The sequence below is a fragment of the Rousettus aegyptiacus genome, unplaced genomic scaffold (genome assembly GCF_014176215.1).
Source record: "Rousettus aegyptiacus isolate mRouAeg1 unplaced genomic scaffold, mRouAeg1.p scaffold_m13_p_17, whole genome shotgun sequence".
Lineage (NCBI taxonomy): Eukaryota > Metazoa > Chordata > Mammalia > Chiroptera > Pteropodidae > Rousettus > Rousettus aegyptiacus.
Window position 1 is genome coordinate 40,525,239 of NW_023416292.1, and position 20,972 is coordinate 40,546,210.

The 20,972-nt window shown below is 37.7% G+C and overlaps 1 protein-coding gene across 2 annotated transcripts in view; it reads right to left on the bottom strand.

The window, feature by feature from the left end:
* PALMD (palmdelphin) overlaps window positions 1-3,170 on the bottom strand; it is a 42,699-nt gene extending 39,529 nt beyond the window's left edge. The window contains exon 1 of one of the 2 annotated variants that reach the window (XM_016127550.2): window positions 2,759-3,170. In XM_016127550.2, coding sequence (XP_015983036.2) covers window positions 2,759-2,803 — 45 coding nt within the window. In that variant the 5' untranslated portion in view covers window positions 2,804-3,170. The remainder of the gene's footprint in view (window positions 1-2,758) is intronic. The other variant, XM_036235155.1, reaches the window with a different exon arrangement.
* Window positions 3,171-20,972: the final 17,802 nt, after the last annotated feature.

The window sequence follows — 20,972 nt, forward strand, 5'->3', positions numbered from 1 at the left end:
TATCTAGTACAACCAAACTGAAATACTATCTTCTAAACAATCATTTCTGTGTACTTTCATAATTTTGTCTTCATTCTCATTGAGAGGACTTCTGACTAATCTAAAATTCAATTTACTGATATGAGAAATGAATGGTACCATCAAGGTGATTTAGTCTGCAGTTTGAGAATCTAAGTGCCACATTCCATCTACTTACTGTGTTTAATTCTTCTTCTTCTTCTTCTTCTTTTTTTTTTTTTTAAAGAAGAACAAGAAGACTGGCAGTTGGTCTGTCGAGTTGCAGGCATATACATTTGTATTTTCCATTTTTTTTGCAGTGGAAATAATGACTTTTTGGACACTTGAAACCAGGTGGAATAAACTTATGAGAGAAAATGATTTCATTTCACAGTCACAAATGAAAGGAATAAATTTTAACATAAAACTCAAATAGATTTTAGAGTGTAAATTTTTTTTCCCTAATAAAGAGAATCTTGGAGTTGTTGTGTTTGGGAACACTGAACAATTGTCTTATGATTTTGCTCTTGAAGAATGAATATAAAATTTGCTTCAGTGTAGGGCAATAAGAGAAAAATAGTCAAAATGAGAAGATTGTCCCCACATTTTAGTCCAGATCAGAGATTTTGAAGATTTTAAATTCTTTCAAAAGTGAAATAATCCCAGCATACTCTCTGGGTACAGTGTTTTTCATTTTCAAAGGGGGAAGGAAGATGGCTGAGGTGGCTTCCTGGGTAAGGCCAGGGTGGAGAAAGCTGGCAGTTCTAGGGTGTCCAGGAGGGAGATGACTGGATGTGTTGTTTCCATGGACACACCACTGCTCCATTTTTCCTCTAGGTGGTGACAAATGTGACTGGGCTTAGCCTGGTGACTGGTGTTAGCTAGTGGAAATTTGTTCCTATAAACTTTCCCAATTTTTGTTCCTACAACCTTTATACAAACATCACTTCTAAGATAGAATTACTTTGCAATCTTACTTTGGAGATTTGCTTAATTCTTTCTAATGGGATATACTTAGGCTAATGGAATAGTTCAGAGAGTCGTATTTTTTATAATCATAGAGAAAGCACATGCCAGTATATTTAGGAACTTACGTAATCTCTTGTCTGCTTGTAAGGCATACCGACTCTTATTCTAATATCTGTATTTGCACTTGGAGCCCTTACTGAAAATTCCTAACCTTCCTGAAACTGTATGCAGTCATACCTTTAGAATGTGTGCTGCTCCAGTAAGAGTTACAAGGTGCACCGAGGGTAATAAGGGCTTAAGTGAGAGTGTGCGTCAATTCAAAAAAGAAAACGTGGAACAATGGACTACTTATATATTTCATTGGATGCACTATGGAGACATCAGAAAAAGTGAAGCTGGTGCCCACACAACTCACACGGTCTAATAAAATAACCTTTAGACAACAGCTGTAATATAAAAGGCCCACGCCAAAAACAACAGAGCAGAGCTGAGTTCCTGTCCCTTCGAGCAGGACAGCTGAACCGGTGGCTGTATTTAACAAGGAAAAAGAACAAAACAAAACAAACAACTTTGATCCAAACCAAAGTTTTCTAAAGAAAGGAAAATGTACTAATTAGAAGTTAGACATTTCAAAAGCATTGTCTTATGGAAAAGTGCCAGCCTTTTTCATGGACTTCTGGTTCCTTACCATTGGCTGAGAAAATATTTCAACTTATTGAATTCTTTCTGGCTGGAACTGGTAAACTGTGTTTATTTAATAAAAATCCTAAATTAGGATTAGCATTATTGCTTATGCCATGGGAATTTGAAGAGCAAAGATCCTCTTACCCATCCTGGTTTAGCATCGGTTTTAAAAAAGTTATCTTTTTTTTTTTTCATGACAGCTAATTTCAGCAACAGAAAACGCTGAGAAGTTGGGATGTTGATTTCCAAAGTTTCTTTTCTTAAAAAAAATTATATCACAAATTGTAGCTAATGACAAATGATTGTGCCACAGGTTTCCAGGTTGCTGCCAAATAGAGGATTTTATGAAATTAAATTTAAAAAGCTGGATCATTTCAGAAAAAGAATTCATTTCTCGCTTTGACCCTTTCCCAGATCGAACATAAAAATGCATTATTTTCCTTCCTGGTATTAATGAAATATTTTCCAAATCCACGGCAGTGGAAGCACTGCATTCCTGTATGAGGATCTTATTCGGTTTGTGACTTTGCTGGAAACTGATATCTTAGATTTAATCTGATACGTGCTTTTACCCACTTTTCTCTTGTTTAATGCTTAGCTTAACTACGACAACAGTCAATTTCATTGTTAGGCTTTCTGAAACATACTAACACACCAGAAATAAAAAGTTTCAAGTTGTTTGTTTTATTTCTTTTTCTCTCCTCATTTTAAAAGATTTTAACTTTTTTTGGTGTATTAATTGTTTAAAGAGTTCCAAGTTTGGAATCTCTTTTTGGATCTAATGTCTGCTAAATATAAATATAAGAAAAAACTGTGTTTCTAAGGTACCCAGAAGATTAACCAAACTGCCTTAAAAGCTTCTGATTGCTGTTTAAAACGTAAGCAGAGTTTTTGCAGAAACAAAAAACGTTTACTCTATACTTAGATTCAGAAGCCCAGGAGTTACAGAGGGTCATAAGGGTTAAGAGAGTGGCAGAGACGCGTCCATGAAGGGTGACAGTTCTATATTCTTCCACTTACAGGGGCTCAGCGGCAGGGGCAGCTAGCAACGTGTCTGCCGTTTCAGTAAGCAACCACCTCCATGAGTTATAACTGTATGCAGACTTACTGTGATGGCCTGGAGTCTCTCCTTCACCAGCTCAGCTTCTTCCATTCTAGAAGTCAAGGACAGGCAGATGGTGAAGTAAGTCCAAAGCTACCATACAGCAAGAGCCTCCTTCGGGAGAGGAGTGGAGGTGACAGAGGAGAAACGGGGAAAAATTCGCTCTTAGCACCGGTGGAGGAGAGCAGAAATCCCTGGCTAGGCAGGAGCGTCTCCGAGCAGATGTACAGATCAGGCCAGACAGACACATGTAATGAGGGTGTGCTGGGGAGGCAGACGCTGAGGCTGCTGGCACGGGTTGACTGACAAGTTTGAACGGCAGCGGCACAAGCCCTTTTCCTTCAGGAGCTGCCAGCTCTTTGTTGTAATGTGCACAGTTAGCAAGGCACATTTTCTTATTAACTGTTCCTTACCCAATTCATTATTTTCCAGGAGTGGCACAGGGAGCCCATGCACTGAGTGTTTAATCAGCCTCTTCTAGCAGCATACAAACATCATTGCTGGGGCCGGGGTGGTGGGGGTCTGTGTGTGTTTATCTAAAGTCGGTTTACCTGCACTCTTTTCCAGACTCCAAAAAGACAGAGCCTCACCTAGACTGGGCTGTCACTTGCTTGCCTTTCTTTTCTGATTGGCTTTAGATAATAATAAAAAAATTCTGTAGTTACTTTAGAACTTAATATAGTGGTAAATTCACATTAGGCTGTCCTTCCCTCCCCCTCCTGCTCCCACTTGGGCAGTTTGTTTCAAACTTTGGGATCTTTAGGTCATGGAGAAATCAAAGGTGTTAATGTGACTGTTAAGAACTTGGCCCATCAGCAGTGTTCAGTGTGGCTTGGACGTCAGGTATCACCGTCTGTTATTTCTTGTCTTGAATTCCTGTGGAATGCAGTTCTTAACTGGACCTTGTTCAGATATGACACTGGCTTTCAGAAAGGTGCCCATTTTGACCTCACCAGTTATGCAAGAGAAAGGAGTGAATCCTGAACTTGTGTTGAGACATTCTGTAACTCATCTAGTCTGACACTACGTGAATATTCCCTTGCCCTTTAGAAAAAAGGAAGTCAAGCCCAATGAGACTCTTAGTTCCAAGTGAGGCTGAGTAGCTTTACAATTTACTTTGTTTTCTTTCCCCTTCCATTTCTTTAATTAAATTTTTTATAGAGTAAACTCTAATTATCATCTACCTCATTATTATGTGCTTGGTTCTATCAAGCACCTTCATATCAACATGCAGCTGAAGAGGTTAAAAGGACAACTTTAACACTGAACAAATAGTTTAATTTCCTTTGCATTGTTTATATCAGTAATAGTAATTGCTAATGTTTGTTGAGTACTTTCTATAGGCAAATGCTTTGCATCCTATTTATCTTAGGAAGTGCTGAAAGATAGGTGCTATTAGCCCTATTTTAAAAATGAGGAAACTGAGTCTCAGAGAGGTAATTTGCCACAAAGCTAATAAGTCACAAGGTCAGGACTGGCACCTGGACTGCCTGTCTTTATAATAGCCATTCCTCAAGTCTGTGCAAGGAAACGGGGCAATATGAGACACAAGTTGAAGGCTAAATCAGTTTTTATGAGAAAGAGTTGGACTCCCAGCCTCTTCTTCCATCTAGCTTCCAGAACTCTTACAGCTGCATGCAAACCCCTCAGGCAGAAACTCTGGGAGTCTCCTCTGGGTACACTTAGTGGCCCTCCTGAAAAAAGATTTCTCCATATTGTCATCTGGAGCTCCTCAACCATAGAATCCCAAGGTGAAACCCACCAGTTTAGAGTCTGAAATCATATTTGAGAGTAGTTTGCCCTTAATCATATGTCCTCAAAAGACAATTAGGGAGATCAGAGAGTAGGAGAATTGGTTAGATGTGAGCCAAATTTGATTACTATTGGATGGATATTTAAGTTTTAAGAAATCGAATATTTAAAACTTTTGATTTTGTTTATCTGTGGGTTCTGGCTAGAATTTAAGACAAGAGAACAGTAATGATAAATAATAATCTGTTAGAATTGCATATTTGTTGCCCAGAACAGAGGGCTATCATCCAATTATTAGTCTGGACCTTTTCCTAAAAACAATTTACCTCTCGAATCTTATTTTTGCTATGGATAAGCTCAGGGATTTTCTAGGGAAGGGGAGGACTAGATAAAATAAGAAGATCAGGAAATTTAGGAGGGAGTAGAGTTGTGAAAACTAATTGGTATCATCGTGTATTTATTCATGTATTTAGTTGACAATGCCAATAGCTTCTAATATTTTAAGCATTTAAAGTTAGATGGAGACAGCCTAATCTGTGTTGCCATTTATCCTGCATATATTTGTTGAGCATTTATGATAGCACTGTGGTAGGTGTTTGGGATACATGGATAAACATTTTTGCTCTGCTGGAACTTATATTCTAGTAGGCAATAAAAGATAAATATAATAAGCAAGCAAAATATGGAAGGTGAGGAAATGTAATATTATATCAGTCCAAGTCCTATTAGAAACAAATGCCAAGATGGGTTAAATGTGCCAATTTTATTAGCAGAGTGACTGTATGAGAGGAAATGAGGGGGAAGGAAGGAAAATCCAGAGATTGGAAAGCCCGAGTGAGTGGTCAGACCATGGTGCAGATCTGAGCCGAATGGAGGAGAGAGGGAGGCAAAGTTAGATGGAGACAGCCTGATCTGTAGTGTAGTGTAAGGAAAGTTGGCGAGTCCATTAGAGAGTCCTGGAGCCACAAAGTCAGGCACCAGAGAGGTCCCGTGTCTCCCTGGAATGAGCCTTTCTGCCATACTCAATCATAGGCTGGGAGTGGCCCCAAGACCCTTGCTCAGCTATGCTCCTGTGGTTGGATATCTGAGAAGCACATTCTCATGAAAGCCATAGTGAAAAATGCTATGGAAAGAAAATAGAGCAGCGAAGAGGAGACTAAAGATTGCTAGTGGGTGGGAAGTTGCAATTTAAAATTGGGCCGTTAGGTAGCCTCAATGAGAAGGAAGCATTTGAATAACGTCTTGAAAGAGGAGTGGGAGCTAGCCATGAAGATATGAATGGGAAGACCATTTCAAAAAAAAAAAAAAAACTGTGCAAAGGCTCCCAGGTGGACTGTATCTGGCATTTCTTAGGAACAAGGCATGGGTGGTTAGATGGAGGGACTGAAGGGAAGGGTAATAGATGTGACTGCAAATGTAAGAGGTCCCCATACATGCAGGGTCTTGCAGGCCATTGTAAGGACTTTGGCTTTTACTCTGTGTAGGGTAAGAAGCCGTTGAGAAATTTTGAATAGAGAAGTGACATGACTTAATATGTTTAAAAGGGATGGAAGCAGAGAGAGTAGGTAGGAAGCTATTGTAGTAATCCAGTTGAGAAATATGGTAGCTTCAGCCGAGGCATAGCAATGGGCAGTGGGGACCAGTGGAACTGTGGGTAAAATCTGAAGTAGAACCAACAGAGTTTCCTGAGATTGGATGTGGGGTTTGAGGGAAAGAGAGGATTCATGATAACTCTAAGACTCTTGAGGACCAAGCGAATGGAAGTTGCCACCAATTGAGATAGAGAAATAGTTTGGAGAGCTAGTTGGTAAAATAGTAGTGCGCTTTTTTTTTTTTTTTTTTTTTAAAGCATATATACCAAGAGCTCAGTTTTGGACAAGTCCATCAGTTATTGCATGAGATGTTGAGTATACAACTGGATATATGAGTTTGGAGTTCATGAAAGAAGTTTCATCTGCATTTACAAAATTTATTATATCTGTGGTAGTAAGCAACATCACAAAATATCTAAAACTATAGTCCACAAAACAGCAAATAGAGTGAACTAGTGTTCATTAAAAGTTAAACGTATATTCATGACCAAATTCAGTCTTTGTAAAATATGTATACAACTTACCTACTTTCAATTATCTTGTTAAACTAATTTTAGTAAATATTTTGTTGTTTGCCAATAAATGTAATGAGGATGGCAAGAGTTAAAAGTTAAAATCAATAAATTGACCTTATATTAGGAGTTAAGAGATATAAGAGCTTCTGAGTCAGGACCTTTTTTTAAAAATGCATATGCTGTCTTGTTGGAGAGGTAAGACATATGCTCAAAACAATTAGAGGACAAAAGAATAGTATACCATTAATAGTCATTGTATTCTGATAAAGCAAAGTGCTAACTATTGCATTATTTGAGACCAGGAAAGTATAGTGTCATGAGAAACAGTAGCGTGTGCTACAAGCAGAAAATGCAAAATGAGTTGAAGGAGATAGAGATTAATGTGAGTTGCAGAAAAGCTGCTGCAGGGAGAAAGTAGAACTTAAAAGTAGGGAAGTCATTTCCAAGAGTGAGAGATATTAGAGGACCAGAAAGGAGAGTGTCCTACCTGGGGCAGAGAGGAGAATTAAGTAGGAAGATCGATAGGAATATACATTAATACATAGGATTTGATGTTCAGAGAAAGTGGATTAGGGGAGTGTAGATGAGAGATAAAACTCATATTTCAGGAGAATAACATTGTCAACTCTTCTGAAAACATAGGACAGGTTGGGTAGGAAGATCTTTTAGGAAGTTTGGGAATATGAAATGAGAGAGATTGTGGATAGAGTTTGAAAAATTGCAAATATTCTGTAAGAGGAAAGGTCCTCAGACTTCTTCCTAACCTTTAGAAGGTCTGGACCCAGAGGTCAAGAAGTAGATGAAGAAGTAGGACAGAGTAAGTGGAGAAGTACTTAAGGTGGTCATATAAATATTTAAAAACTCAAGGGTAATAGCAAATGGGAATGATTTATAGATGAGAAATCAAAAGAAATTTCCAAAAGAGAGAATAGAGAGGATGAGAATTTTATAGGTAACAAAGTGAGTACAAAATAAAAGCTTAGATTAGAGATTTTGGATTGAAAACCACAGAGAAATAAAATCCAAATAAAATAGTGGCAGGAAGGGAATTGAAGGAAACTAAAGGCAGAAGTAAGTATTTCTAGGATGTATATGTGAAAAGATTTCTAGGGTCTTTTTGAAAGCACGCACTGTATAAAAGTGGGGGCTCTCTCTCTCTTTATGACTCTCTCTCTCTTTCTCTCTCTTCTTTCTTTTTTTATGACTTCTCAGACTTCTGTAGGCCAAAGTGATGTTGGCCTAAGACAGAGTTTCCCTCTTATACTATATCTCTGAAAGAATCATTTAAATTTTCCTGACCCCCAGATTTATTATGTGCAAACTATTCTATCTCCATTTTTATTACCCTTGACTCTTACTCTCCCACGTCACTGGGCAATGTGAATTTTTTCATATCCTCTCCTTCTCCAGTAGTCCTCTGGATGTGATTAAATCACCATATGCAAGTAACGAACAGGTATGTGAACAAAGCAACCACATAAATTACACGAGATTTCTGCTACTACTTTATTTTCATTCTAGGATAGTCTATATAGTTAGGTTGGCAATATGTACATTTTTTCTGTTAGGTAATTTGAGTTTTATGATATAGAGTGTACATGGAGAAAAGGCAATAGGCTTCAGGACAGTCTGCAGTGCAAGTGCTCATCTCACTTGAACTCACTCCGTGGCACTGGGCAGAGTCGATCTCTCCTCCCTTCTTTCTTCACCTGGCCTCCAGGACTCCTCGCTCTCTAGATTTCACTCCTACCTCACTGGTCTCCCCTTCTTAGCTTTTTGCTGGTTCCTTCTCTTTCTTTCACCCTCTTAAAATTGGAGTAGGGCTCAGTTGTTGGTGCTCTTTTTTTTTTGCTATTCTTCCCTACTTGCTCTCCAGGGATCTCACTTAGTCTCGTCCTAAAGGCATTTATATGCCAAGCCTCTGAATTTATTTATGTCTCCAGCTTAGGCTTCTTTCCTGCCCTTGCATTTTAGGCTGTTAACTCTGCTTAGAACTCACTTCCCCCAGATATCTGTATGGCTTTTTTCTCACCTTTTTCAGGTCTTTGCCAAGACGTCATTTTCTCAGTGAGGCCTACTTTGACCACACTCTGGAAAACCACAGACCTCTCTCTCTGATTCTAGCAATCCCCCCTCACTTTGCCCACAGCCCTTATCATCTTCTACAACACTCTATGATGCAGTTTTTTGTTGGTTTGTTTGTTTTCTGTCTTCTTCACTAGAGTGAAACTTTCATATAGTGAAGGGTTTTGCCTATATTCTAAGTGCTTAAAACAGTCTGGGTACCTAGTGGACACTCAATAAATGATTGTTGGATAATGATTATATCATCTTCCACTTGTTTTTCCGGTATGTGTCAGACCTAATTCATGGATTTGGAAATCAACACTCAAAAAGCTTAAATAACTTATCAAGGGGTTACATATCCAGTAAGCAGTAAAACAAGGCTTGAAATCTAGGACTTTCTGGTCCCAAAGCTCCATCTTGGTCCACTATATCATCCTACCTCTATTTTTTCCTAGTTGTAATGAGATACCATAGCACAAAGTTTAACTATATATATAATTACCTACCCAGAATAATACATTATGCATGACAAACAAATTTTATCATTTTAGTGATTTGCGGAATAGATTTTTAAAGACTGGACACAGTCTGTAGCCATATCTTCATAGGATTTTTGTTTTTTAAAGATTAGACTATAACTTTTCTGTAAAGTATACCAGGAATAAACCAGTACCCCGACCTCCTCCAAATTCTCCTAGCAGACAGAAGTGCACGTGTGTGGTTAGTCATGCTGCTTTCTCTTTGAACATTATACAATTTTTTTCCTGCTGAGTTTCCTAGAATTCCAACAACTGCTGAATTTAGCGCAAAGGAATACTTAACTACACCAATTGTTGGGTATTTTGGAGATAAAGGAAGCAGCTGTTTTTTGAACATAGCCTCAGTTACCTAATAGCCTATCAGAAATAGCCACAGATGAAAAATAACCTCTTAACAAACCAAACACACATAGCAAAATAATCCCCCCAAACACTCATCAAACAAAATAAAAGTGTTTTGTAGTTTATGTCCCTTCTCATGTGCATATAGCATGAGAAATTAATATTTAACATATTTGGGATCTTATATTTTAGTTTCCTCTGCTTCAATTTACAAATGGACATGAAAATAATCATTATCATGAAAAGTATTAGCATTGCTTCGAACTAGGGAAAACAGAGGCTAAACAGTCTATAACTATTATTCATTCCACCAAGATCAAGGATGACAGGTGCCTCAACACCTACGAATTCTCCTCCAACAATTTACCACTCACACATGTAAACCTTGTGGTGTTCATAACCCACGCATGGTGTGCACTGCAGAGCGGATGAAAAGGACCATCTAGGTTGAGCTTTAAATGTATTTGTTTTGAGTCAGAGCGTTTGGTGAGGACTGTTTTCCTTACTCACTTTCCTTCCTTTGTTAGCAGTGTAAGGAAGCTGCCCTTCCCTCGGCATTGTTTTCGGGTTTGGGTGTTTTCAGAAATGCTGTTCCACTCTGATACCTTCACTTAATGCTTTCATTTTTAGCCAGTCAATTCAACATAATATTTAAAATATTTGGACCAAAGAATGTTCCTGAACTCAAACGCATTTTGAACGAAGTCCACTATCTTGACAGCACATACTAAACTGGATGTTAAATTGTCCTGTTCGCTTCTGTGTGTATTCAGCTGCTTTTTGAACTTGAAAAGTTTGAGCTTCCTTTGCTTTTTGTTTTGAAAAATTATTTCTTCCTTTCCTCCTCAAGTAGGTGATTTTAGTTTAAAGAGTAACTAATTCCAAGTTTTTTGTTGGTAGAGCAAAATAGATACCCTAATATCTGTATCGGGATCATAAATGCAGATAGAGAAGTTGAAACTGATCATTGAGGATTTATCCTTCCCATAAAGAAGTAATTGATTTCATAGTTCTACTAGGTCCCCAAATTTAGATATGGGGATTCCTAGTTCTAATATTTAGATCTCAAATATCTGTATTCCTTAAGAAGTTTCAAAGAACATCATAGAAATGCAGTTTGGGAACTGGATATAGAATAGTAAAGAGGTGTCACTATAAATGGAAACCCAAGTACTCTGAGTTCTCATCATCTGTTCATTCATCTATCCATACATGACACATCGGTTAAACATCTATTGCCTGTGTAACCAACATCATGCTCTGTGCTGGAGACAGAGATGAACAAGACAATGAACTCTTTTTAGTGAAGAAGACAGGAGGTAAACAGAAGACAGGTAAATACTGTGTGAAAAGTGCTAGGTCACCAAGGTCAGACTCAGGGCAGAGGCAAGGCTGGATTCAGCTAAGTCATCCTGGCAGAGAAGACGGCTGAAATGAGTGTTTAAGTCTTTAGATTTGTACTTTTAGGAGTTAATGACCAAGAGAGTGAGTCAGGGTTGGGGGTAGAGAAGCAAAGGGAAAATTGCATAATCATAGCTTCTGATTTTGTAGATCATCATAAACAAAATGAATAATCTTCTCAGGTGCAGATTTCTTAGCATATGATGAAATGACACTTACCAAATGTTCATGTATTGGTTTATAAATTATCAGTTTATCATATAAGCTATGTGGTGTTCAAAGACTAAAAACAAATATTATACATATATATTTGTGTCTCTATATTTATTAATGATCCTTAACTAATTCACATACACCAAAATTTTGATTCTCTGCTATTACAAAGATAATAAATGCAGATGGTTTTGAAATCACAGAGACACAGTCTTATATTCCAACTTTTCCAAGTACTAGTTGGAGGAACTTGAAAAAAATCACGTAATAGCTCAGAAATTCTGTTGCTTCAGATGTAAACTGATGTTAATAACAGTTTTCACAAATTGTTTTGATTGAGGTTAAATGAATCTTTAGGTAAAGGTGGTCATGGAGCATAATAGTTGCTTAATAAATGGCAACTATTATTATTAACAGTAGTGTCTTATTGTGTCCTCAAGTTCTTAGAAAGAGTTATTAAATCTTGCAGGTATATTATTATTTCTTTCAGTGCTTTTGCATTTGTTGAAGGCATCTTTCTATACATATAACCCAATACAATAATTGACTGGTTCAGGAGCATGACCAGGTCCTCATCTTTTTCTAGTTAAACTTTAAATCTATTTGTTTTGAGTCCGAGCATTTTGGTGAGGACCATTTGCCATTAGAAAGTTATCAGATGTGTTCATTTCCAACATAGGGAAACTGAGGCACAGATGAACGGATTGATTCGAACAGGGAGCCAGTTCATTAAATGTTACATTCTCTGTCCAGCAGTCTTTCCATTAGACTGACTATGGAAATTTTGGGAGGCTTGGTTTGATTCTTGTCATTATGGAAATATATGATGAACTTATTCATTTAGATTGGCTTTGAGGCAGAGCTATCACTCTGAAATCTAGGGTGTAAGCCGGTTATGTTAAAGTGAATTTAATGGCAAAGCAAGAAACGAGCCAACTGTCAGTGTGTCTGTCTGTCCTTTCGTCCATTTTGCTATTAACCTTGAAGGCTCTGAAGTTTTGCTAACTGACCGATTGGATTTCAGACAATGGTAATTCTGGCCGAAAGATTTTCAGAAATATGTGTTTTGAAAGAGGGCAACTGAAAGTTTACATCAAAAAATATTTAATGGGTCTCTTCTCTGGTGAGATGAATGCTTTGTAGGCCCAGCGATTATTGGGTGTCTCAGATAGACTTTAAAAAGGAACCTAAACAAAACAAGACAAAATAAAAAACTCCAAACATTTTATTTAGAATTTTTACTTTATTTTAGCATAGTATGAAAAAATCTTTGTTATTTCATCATTGGATCCTCTCGTTTTCTTTCCCTTTCCCCCTCTTGCCTCTCTTCTTTTTGATGAGATTCTAACAGTAGGAGTAAGATTGCTTAATGTGTGCCCAGGGCAAAGAGCGAAAGAATTGCGTTATGCAGTCATGCAATGGTGTGGGTGGGGTGAGAATTTAAGGGAACACTAAGTTCCAAGAAATACAGTTGCCACAAACAGATCCGTAGGAACTCCCTTAGAGCTGGAGGTTAATTAGAGTCCTTATTTCCTGTGATATTTGAAGGTCTAGAGTGCAGTCCAAATAGCTGCCACTTTATACCCACGTCAGTTGTCCGTCACTCATTTTCTGAAAGTCTCAGCAACAAAAATATTCCTTTGTACATATCTAATCTTAATCTTGTAATATAAAGATAATTACGATCTTGTAATATAAAATTTTCATTTAAATTCATTTTAAATTTCTTTTTGGAAGAGAAATTTAAAATCAATTTAAATGAAAATTCCCTTCTAAGTGAAATTCCAAAGAGGAGTCTACTCTTTGCTAAGGACCTTGGAATTCTTAAAGATGAAATCCTAAGCCATTATAGTATAACAATAGTAACTAGACCTCGATAGGCAGTCTATGAATAGGGGAAAAATAGTAATTCCATTGGGAAAGAAATGTCAAGCCAGATGACTATCTCTGGTTCATTTTGTCTAAGACTTTATTAACTAACCAGAGTTTGCCCATTTGACATTTGATTTTTATCAAGCTATAATCTTATTCTTTACCTTTATTTACATATCTCTTTTGGAAATGGATATGAGTGAAATAAAAATCACATCCTTTTAGGGTGTGGGGCAGACCCATTTTCCTTTCTTTGAATTTACCAAATCTCTGTGTGTAAGAAAGCAAGACAATGCATTTTAGCATGGCCTAATGGAGAAAGGATTATGTCTCCTGGAGCTATTGAAGGTAGTCAGCTCAGTTCCAACGGAGCAGTGTAAACACTTTCAGTCTATGTTGAATTTTGTGTGACTCCTGGGTCTTCTCCCATTTCGCACTAATCTACCAAGTATGAATTTACATGCTGACAAATGGAATGCAAACACATGGTATGCAATGGGTGCACGATAAGTGAAATGTACAAAGAGGCTTTTACAGGCCATTACAAATGGTAGCCCCCAAAGGCCACATTATTTATAAAGAGAAGCAGTAACTTCTTAAATAGAGCTAAATAAAGAAGGGTTTGTCCACAAAAAAGAATGTAATGATTCAGTTCTGTGCATTTGTTTATTGATGATCACTTTTTCCTCTTACGTCTTGACATTCCACTCAAAGCAAATTGCACGATCTTCCCCTTGGGAACCAACTCAGAGCTTTGCTTTATTTACAAGCTTCATTATACTAAAGAGCAAAATGTTCTAGCAGAATAAATGGATATTACATGGCAGCCCACTGACCTCTCTATTTGGAAGAAATATTCGACTCCTACGGAAAAGTCCTAAATGTTAGCTGACTCATGGTCAGTTTTTTTTTTAAATTTTTGTATTTACTGTAGCCCAAATCAGTGACTTCCCTCCCTCCCTTCTTCCCTCCCTCCCTTCTTTCCTCCTTCCTTTCCTTTCCTTTCCTTTCCTTTCCTTTCCTTTCCTTTCCTTTCCTTTCCTTTCCTTTCCTTTCCTTTCCTTTCCTTTCCTTTCCTTTCTTCTCTCTCTCTCTCTTGCCCCTCTCCCTCTCTCCCCTTTTTCTTCTTTCCTTCCTCCCTCCCTCTCTTTCTCTGGCATTTCTTACTTTAGGTAGGATTCTGCAATAAACAAGCAAGAGTTTTGGCTGCTAAGCTGAACTTTTAAATCTCTCAATTCCATTTCCTTTAAAGATACCAAGTTCACACTACATTAGAGTTTTACCTTAACAAGAGAAGGGTGATAGGGCGGAGCATGGGAGAAAGTCTCATTTTGGTACCCTTTGGGAATGCTGCAATATCAGGGCATTTACACATAAGCTCCAAGACAAGTGGGGAGACAGACAAGGAAATGATCCTTTGTCTCTGGGGCTACAAAAACTGCTAGTAACACCATGAGTAGTCAGGAAACTCACCTGGATATAGGAGGCTGTTGAAAAGCCATGCACTTTAGTTAGGAGATTGATTATTATTGGTGAGGGGTACTTTTGAGTGTATGACCCAAGTATCTTTGACTTCAGCCTGAAGGAACCTGAACTTGGATCCTGAGTAAGAGCTGTAAAGACCAATAGAATATGCTACCACTAAGGTGCTAATAAGAAACTCTAAAGACCTAGCTCTGGATTGGTAAGCTATGAGCGTGAGTAAGTGGAGAGAAGAGAGAAGTACAACAGAAAGAGACCAACGTGACTGAATCTTTAGCTACTACAGAGGAAGCTACTAGAGGAAGGGCGGAGAATTCCGACAAAAGACTAGGAATGTGTGGGAACCCCGTGGGATCAAAGGCAAGGGAGAGGGCTTGGATTTTTAGGAGCAGATTGCCCTGCCCTCAAGGCTGGGGTCTCAAGAGTCAAAGGTAATTGCAGTTGCTACGATGCCCTTGACAGGTTCCCTGGCTCTCTAGAACTGATGTGGCCTGGGGAAGGTTTTCATTGCATCATGGCTATTCCAGTATCAAAGTATAAACTTAAACTTTACAGAATTATTTTTTGAAAAGGAACTGGATTTTTCTAAAGTCATTTTGATAAGGTGTTGGAATAACCACTGAAAGTCCTTGTTTCTCACAGCAATGTTACTGCAGTTTTGATTCCTATCTCTGTCATTAGCTCTTGGTTCTTTCCACCATACTAAGTAGTGCTAATACATTTGGAGCTTGTAGCCAACATTCTCACTCAAGCAGCATGCAGAATTAATCTCATACCATGGCTAGTTTTATTCCTGTTCTCTCATCCAAACGTGCACAGAGTTCTTGGTTATTACCTGTATCCTCACTACCTAAAGAAACCCCGTCTTGCCTTTGGTCACAGAATTGTTATTCTCAGGTAAAACATACCTAAATGAATCTAGGTAGTTTACTAATCTATCATCCCTCAAAGTGTTTAGGTTGATCTGAATGATACATTTGGTGGTGAGAATACTTCCTATTGTCTAAATGGAACGTAAGGTTAAGCATTCATGCTTGCTTTACTGAGTGGTCAAGCCTTGTATGAAAAGAAGTAATCTTTTCCCCAAGGAACTAGCTTGAAATCAGCCAGCCTATTGTGGGAATTATATTCTACATATCACCAGGTGTCGAGTTGGTGCCTATGTTGTTAGTTTGGAAGGATGAATCTCTTGAGTGACGTCTTGATTTCAAACATGTTGCTGGGAATCAAATGTTAACTGAAAGTCTTTTGAGACCTAAAACTTTGTTCACGATGTGAACCTTTTCAGTGCCATACACCTTAACTAAATGATTGCAGTGGCATTGTTGTGTCCATGCATTCAGTCAGTATTTGTTGTGTATTTATTCTGAACCAGGCACTATATGCAGGATTGGCAATGGGGTTCTGGATAGCATGGACACTGTTTCTCCTTTATTGGGCCTTACATGTCAGCGGTTAAAAACACATGTGAGAAAAGCAAACACATAAGCACAGTTTTTGGTGGTGTTAAGTACTCTGGAGAAAACGAAGCAGGGTTTCGGAGTTACTGGTGAGGTGGCAGCAGTGGTGAGTGTTTAGCTAACTTAAACTGAGCAGTCAAGGAAGGCCTCTCACAGAATGTAATACTTGAAATGGTCCAAGCTGAAAACTCAGGGACCTCTCTGAGTTAGATTTCTTTTTTCATAGTTCTGGACCTATAAATTTAGCTAAGTACTTACTTAGTTTTTATTTGCTCTTTCTAAACTAACCAAACCTTTTGCTGTTGACATATAAATATTTATTAAGCTTGCAAATTGAGCATAGGGAAGAGTTTGCCTGTTTCCTTTTAAGAATCACAGTAAAATATCTTACAACTAGGGAAAAATGCCTCCAGGTAATGAATGATACCGATTAAAAAAAATAGCCTCGTGACTTTAGTAGCCAGACTTTAGCAATGAGCATAGTTATTTGAGAGATAATAGATTTTTCCCCCAATAAAATTGACTTCGCTTTTAGTAATTCTATGTATTTAAACCCATCTCAACATTGTTGGTGTGGAAGGTATGTCTTTTTGATGGCTTCCTAAGCAAACAAGTTACCAAAAATGTTCTCTCAGTCTTTTCAGATTTTAGCTATGTGAAAATAGAAGTAATTCAGGTAATTCCTAACCATGGTAGAACCACATGTCTGCTTAGAAAACATACTTCACCCAATGTCTAACACCCACTTGAACTCACTCAAAGTTCCTTTTAAAAAAAAAAAACACACCCAGCTTTGTTGAGATATAATTTACACACTATACAATTCACCTATTAAAGTGGCTTTTTAGTATATGTGGAGCTGTGTGTATCTCACCACAATTAATTTTAGAATGTTTTTATTACTCCAAAAATAAACCCGTACCCCTTAGCCATCCCTTCCATCTCCCTGTATCCATAGGTCTTGGCAAAAGATTTGCTTATTCCGGATATTTTGTATAAAAGGATTCATATAATGTATGGCCTTTTATTCCTGACTTCTTTTAGCTAGCATACTATTTAAAAAGCTCACCTATGTTGTAGCATATATTGCAACTTTTTATCTTTTTATTTCCAAATACTATGTCATTGTGTGGATATACCATATTTTACTTATCTATCCATCAGTTGATGGACATTTGGGTTGTTTCTACTTTTTGACTATTATGAACATCACTCAAAAAATTTCTTATTCCATCCTTTCATTTAAAAGCAAAACTTCCACTTCCTCACTGCACAGATCTAAATTCAGAGACAGGAGAGCACTGGAATAATCTAATTATACAATTCTTGTTGAGGTGTAGATGACAGATTACTAAATGCATTTTAGTAAGTCAAGTGTGATAACGCAAATAAACTTTCAATTGGTGAAATATTGCATATACTACTTGTTGAGAAATGACGATTTACTTTCCAGTGCTTTTGTCTTGCTCTGGTTGCTACCTGTCACTGTTTTCTCTGCACCCACAAAATTCCCAAGGAAGAAATTTAGCAGCCACTTCTGAAAAGGTGCCAATCTTTTCAACAGTTCTGTTTAATCCTTTCTTATTTTCTCCTGGTCACATCCGATTCTTCTTCTCTATGGTAATTATCTTTGGGTGAATAAAAAGATTATTATCCTAAATTTTCTCACTAACTGTAATTTCAACGTCTCCATAATCTTTTCCCATTCTATGACCGCCACTTTCTCTCTTCTAGCTCACTTCTTCCAGGACCTCAATTCCAACAATTCGATCCCACCTGGATCTCCAATCCACTGATCCTACTACCTTTTCACAGTCTGTCACCCCCTTGATGGCCTCTCTTCCCTCTCAACCAAGCTTACATCCCGTTTATAATCAGTATAGTCATTCCCTTGCATATACTCTCAATTCTTTATCTTGTTTTAGCCTCATTGTTTTTTCTTGTCAAAGCCACTAGGTGCAGCTCCTTGTTTACTACACACTCATACCAGTGAATCAGGACAGGACTAGAGAAAAACAAAAAATCTTGCCTCACTGATAATTTGTACGGATTTGTTCCACTGTAAACTAATGATGACGACTCCAGGTGGGGCTTCTCTGTTATGCTTCATCCTTAATACTGCCTGGAAATTATGTTCCCTAATCTACTGACTTTCTTACTTTTCTAGGTAATTTTGCCCTCATCTCTCCTCAAACCTAAAATATCTCATGTCATCCTCAGTCACAACTGAAAGAGAATCCTCCAGACACTGACCTTATATTTACCCATCACCAGCATCTGTACCCATTAGCTCTACCATCTGTACTTCTTCTTAGACAACAAATTCTTCCACTTTTATGCTAGATCTCATCTTTTCTTACCTACTAAAGGTCATTGCCCTAATAATTCCCCTTTTTCTCCCCTGCTATATTGATTTTTCACTTTTTGGTAATTATCAATATACACATATACTATTATATTTCCTATAGCAAAATAAATAGTGAAAAAATTTTCTGCTGACTTCACCATCTCTGCCAATTACCACCCATTCCTTGGCTTCTTTGCAGCAAAACTCTTTGAAACAATTGCCTGTATCAACTACCTTCTGGAAATCTTCACTAGAAGAGCTAATCAACAGCTCAAACTTAATAAATCGAAACTGGAATATCTGCCCTTTGCCCCTGCCTTCTTCTCCATTTGTCTCCATCTTAGTTGATGGCAACAGCACCCTTAATTACCCAGAGCCAAATTCTAGAGTTACCTTGATCTTTCCTTTCTCTCACGCCCCACATTCAGTCGGTTAGAAAAATCTCATTTGCCCCACTTTTAGACTGTATACTTCATCTGATCAATTCTCAACATCTCTTCAATTAGTATCTAGTAGAAGCCACTGTTGTCTCTCACTCCCCTCATTGATTTCCCTGTTTTCATCTTTGCTCCTTATCATTTGTTTCAGTAAGAACTGACCATTGTAAGGCAAAGTCAGATCATGTCACTCTCCTGCTCAAAACCCTCCGTGTAAAACCTGAAATATTAACAGTGGCTTATGAAATCTGACCTCACCCACCTTCTATTACTCTTTTCCTCCTACTCATATAAGCTGTGTGCTCCATCTCAGGGCCTTTGCACAGGCCTCTCTGCCTGGAACTCTCTTCCCTTAGGTACCCACCTGCTGTAAGCTTTCTTGAACATCACTTTCTCATTGAGGCACATCCAGGCCACCTTATTTAAAACTGTATCACATCTCCGCCCAGATCTTTTCACCCTGTTCTATTTTTGCATAGACTATGTAATTTCTAATAGACTTCTAATAGACTATGTAATTTCTCTATTTTTTCCACATCTATTTTTTTTTTTTTTTTTGTTATCTGTCTTTCCTCAGTAGAATGTAAACTCCATGAAGTTTGGAATTTTTTCTGCTTTGTTTAAAACTACTTAGTGGTGGCCCTTAGTAGGTGGTGCTCAATAAATATTTGAACAATGAATTAATCTGAAATTGAGAAATGCCTTCATTATTAATTATTAAATTTATTGATCAAATTTCTTTATTATGTGAAACATTAATTTTCTTTGAAAGTTTGCTGCAATCATATATTAAATCTGATGCTTATTTTAAAAATATAAATTTGTATATTTATATTATTACCCCCATTGCCACTCGTATCTCAAACTTTTATTGAAAATGTTGTTATTTTAAGAGTTTGCTATAGAAAAAGCCTATATTATATTTAAAAGCAGAATTCTTTTGATAACTTAAACCTAAAATCATATTTATTTAAAAAAAAAGAAGTTTGAAGCAGCTTTATTAGCTTCATGTCCTGGAATTTGGCGTTGAGTATGCCCTGGAATTCTCCAACTGCTAGAGACCTCGCTGAGAGCTAAGAATAGTGCAGAACGTAAACTTCTATAGTGGCAACTGTGAAAGGAATTTTTAGAAGCAGTGTGAGACTATAGCATTGTCAGAGAGTTTGGGAAGCGGCACTTCTTAATTGTCAAATAGTACATGTTTTTAACAATATATTTTATTGCTCTAAATTCAAATGGAACACTCGTAATACCTAGCCTCCTGGTTTCTTCTATTCTATTTATTCATGTCTTATTTTACGTTATGACGAGAGAACATATGGCAAAGTTCCGTGTTTGATAAAAGGCCTGTACTAATTGCCACATTTACAGGAGTACCGTCGAGCCTCCCCAGAAACGCATGTGGCAATTTTATTTGACATCGGAATATAATTTGTTGAATTCATTTTAGATCTGGGAGCCTCATTATTGTTTGCAAACTTCCAAGGTATGTTCAAAATAAGTCTAGTGGAATCTGGGATGTGAAGTGCTGCTGGTTCTGGTTTCCTTCTATCAGCCTTGTTTCATCTGTTAGTGTCTTGATCCTCCGGCCCAGTTTGGTCATGGGGAATTCCACAGAGCTCCGCCCTCCTCAGGAAGGGCCTTGTGCCCCACCTAGCTCTACCTAGCTTCTTCCCCTTCAGTGGAAACCTGGTCCATAATCGACCTATTGCTAGAGAAAAAAACATTAGTCTACATTTGTTTTTTCTTGTTAAATAAGGACATTGGTTCAGCTGCTATCCCGCTATCCCAGATCCTTTCCTGCCATAAAATCTCGTGATTCTATGAGTCCGTCTCTTTTCTGCGCAAAATGAAAACTACTAATTATAAACTTTCCTGGGAAAACTATGCCGTTTTTACCATGCTTATAGAGTTACCTCTTTTATTTTGTTGACACATCTTGCTCTTGCTCTCATTCATAGAAATATAATATAGATCTAAAATAGTGTTCTGCTTATAGCATATTTCATAGAAAACTGGTCTGTCTCAGACCCAGTTTCTGTGTGTTTGGATTTCAAGTCCCTAATTGAGACCGATGGGCAGTTTGGTTGGCAACATGCCAGTGCATTTCCCACTCTTGATAAAGACATTGCTTTACAGCCAGCTCTGCCATGTGCTTCTCCACTTTTGGACTCAGCACAGACCACTGAATCCTTTATAGG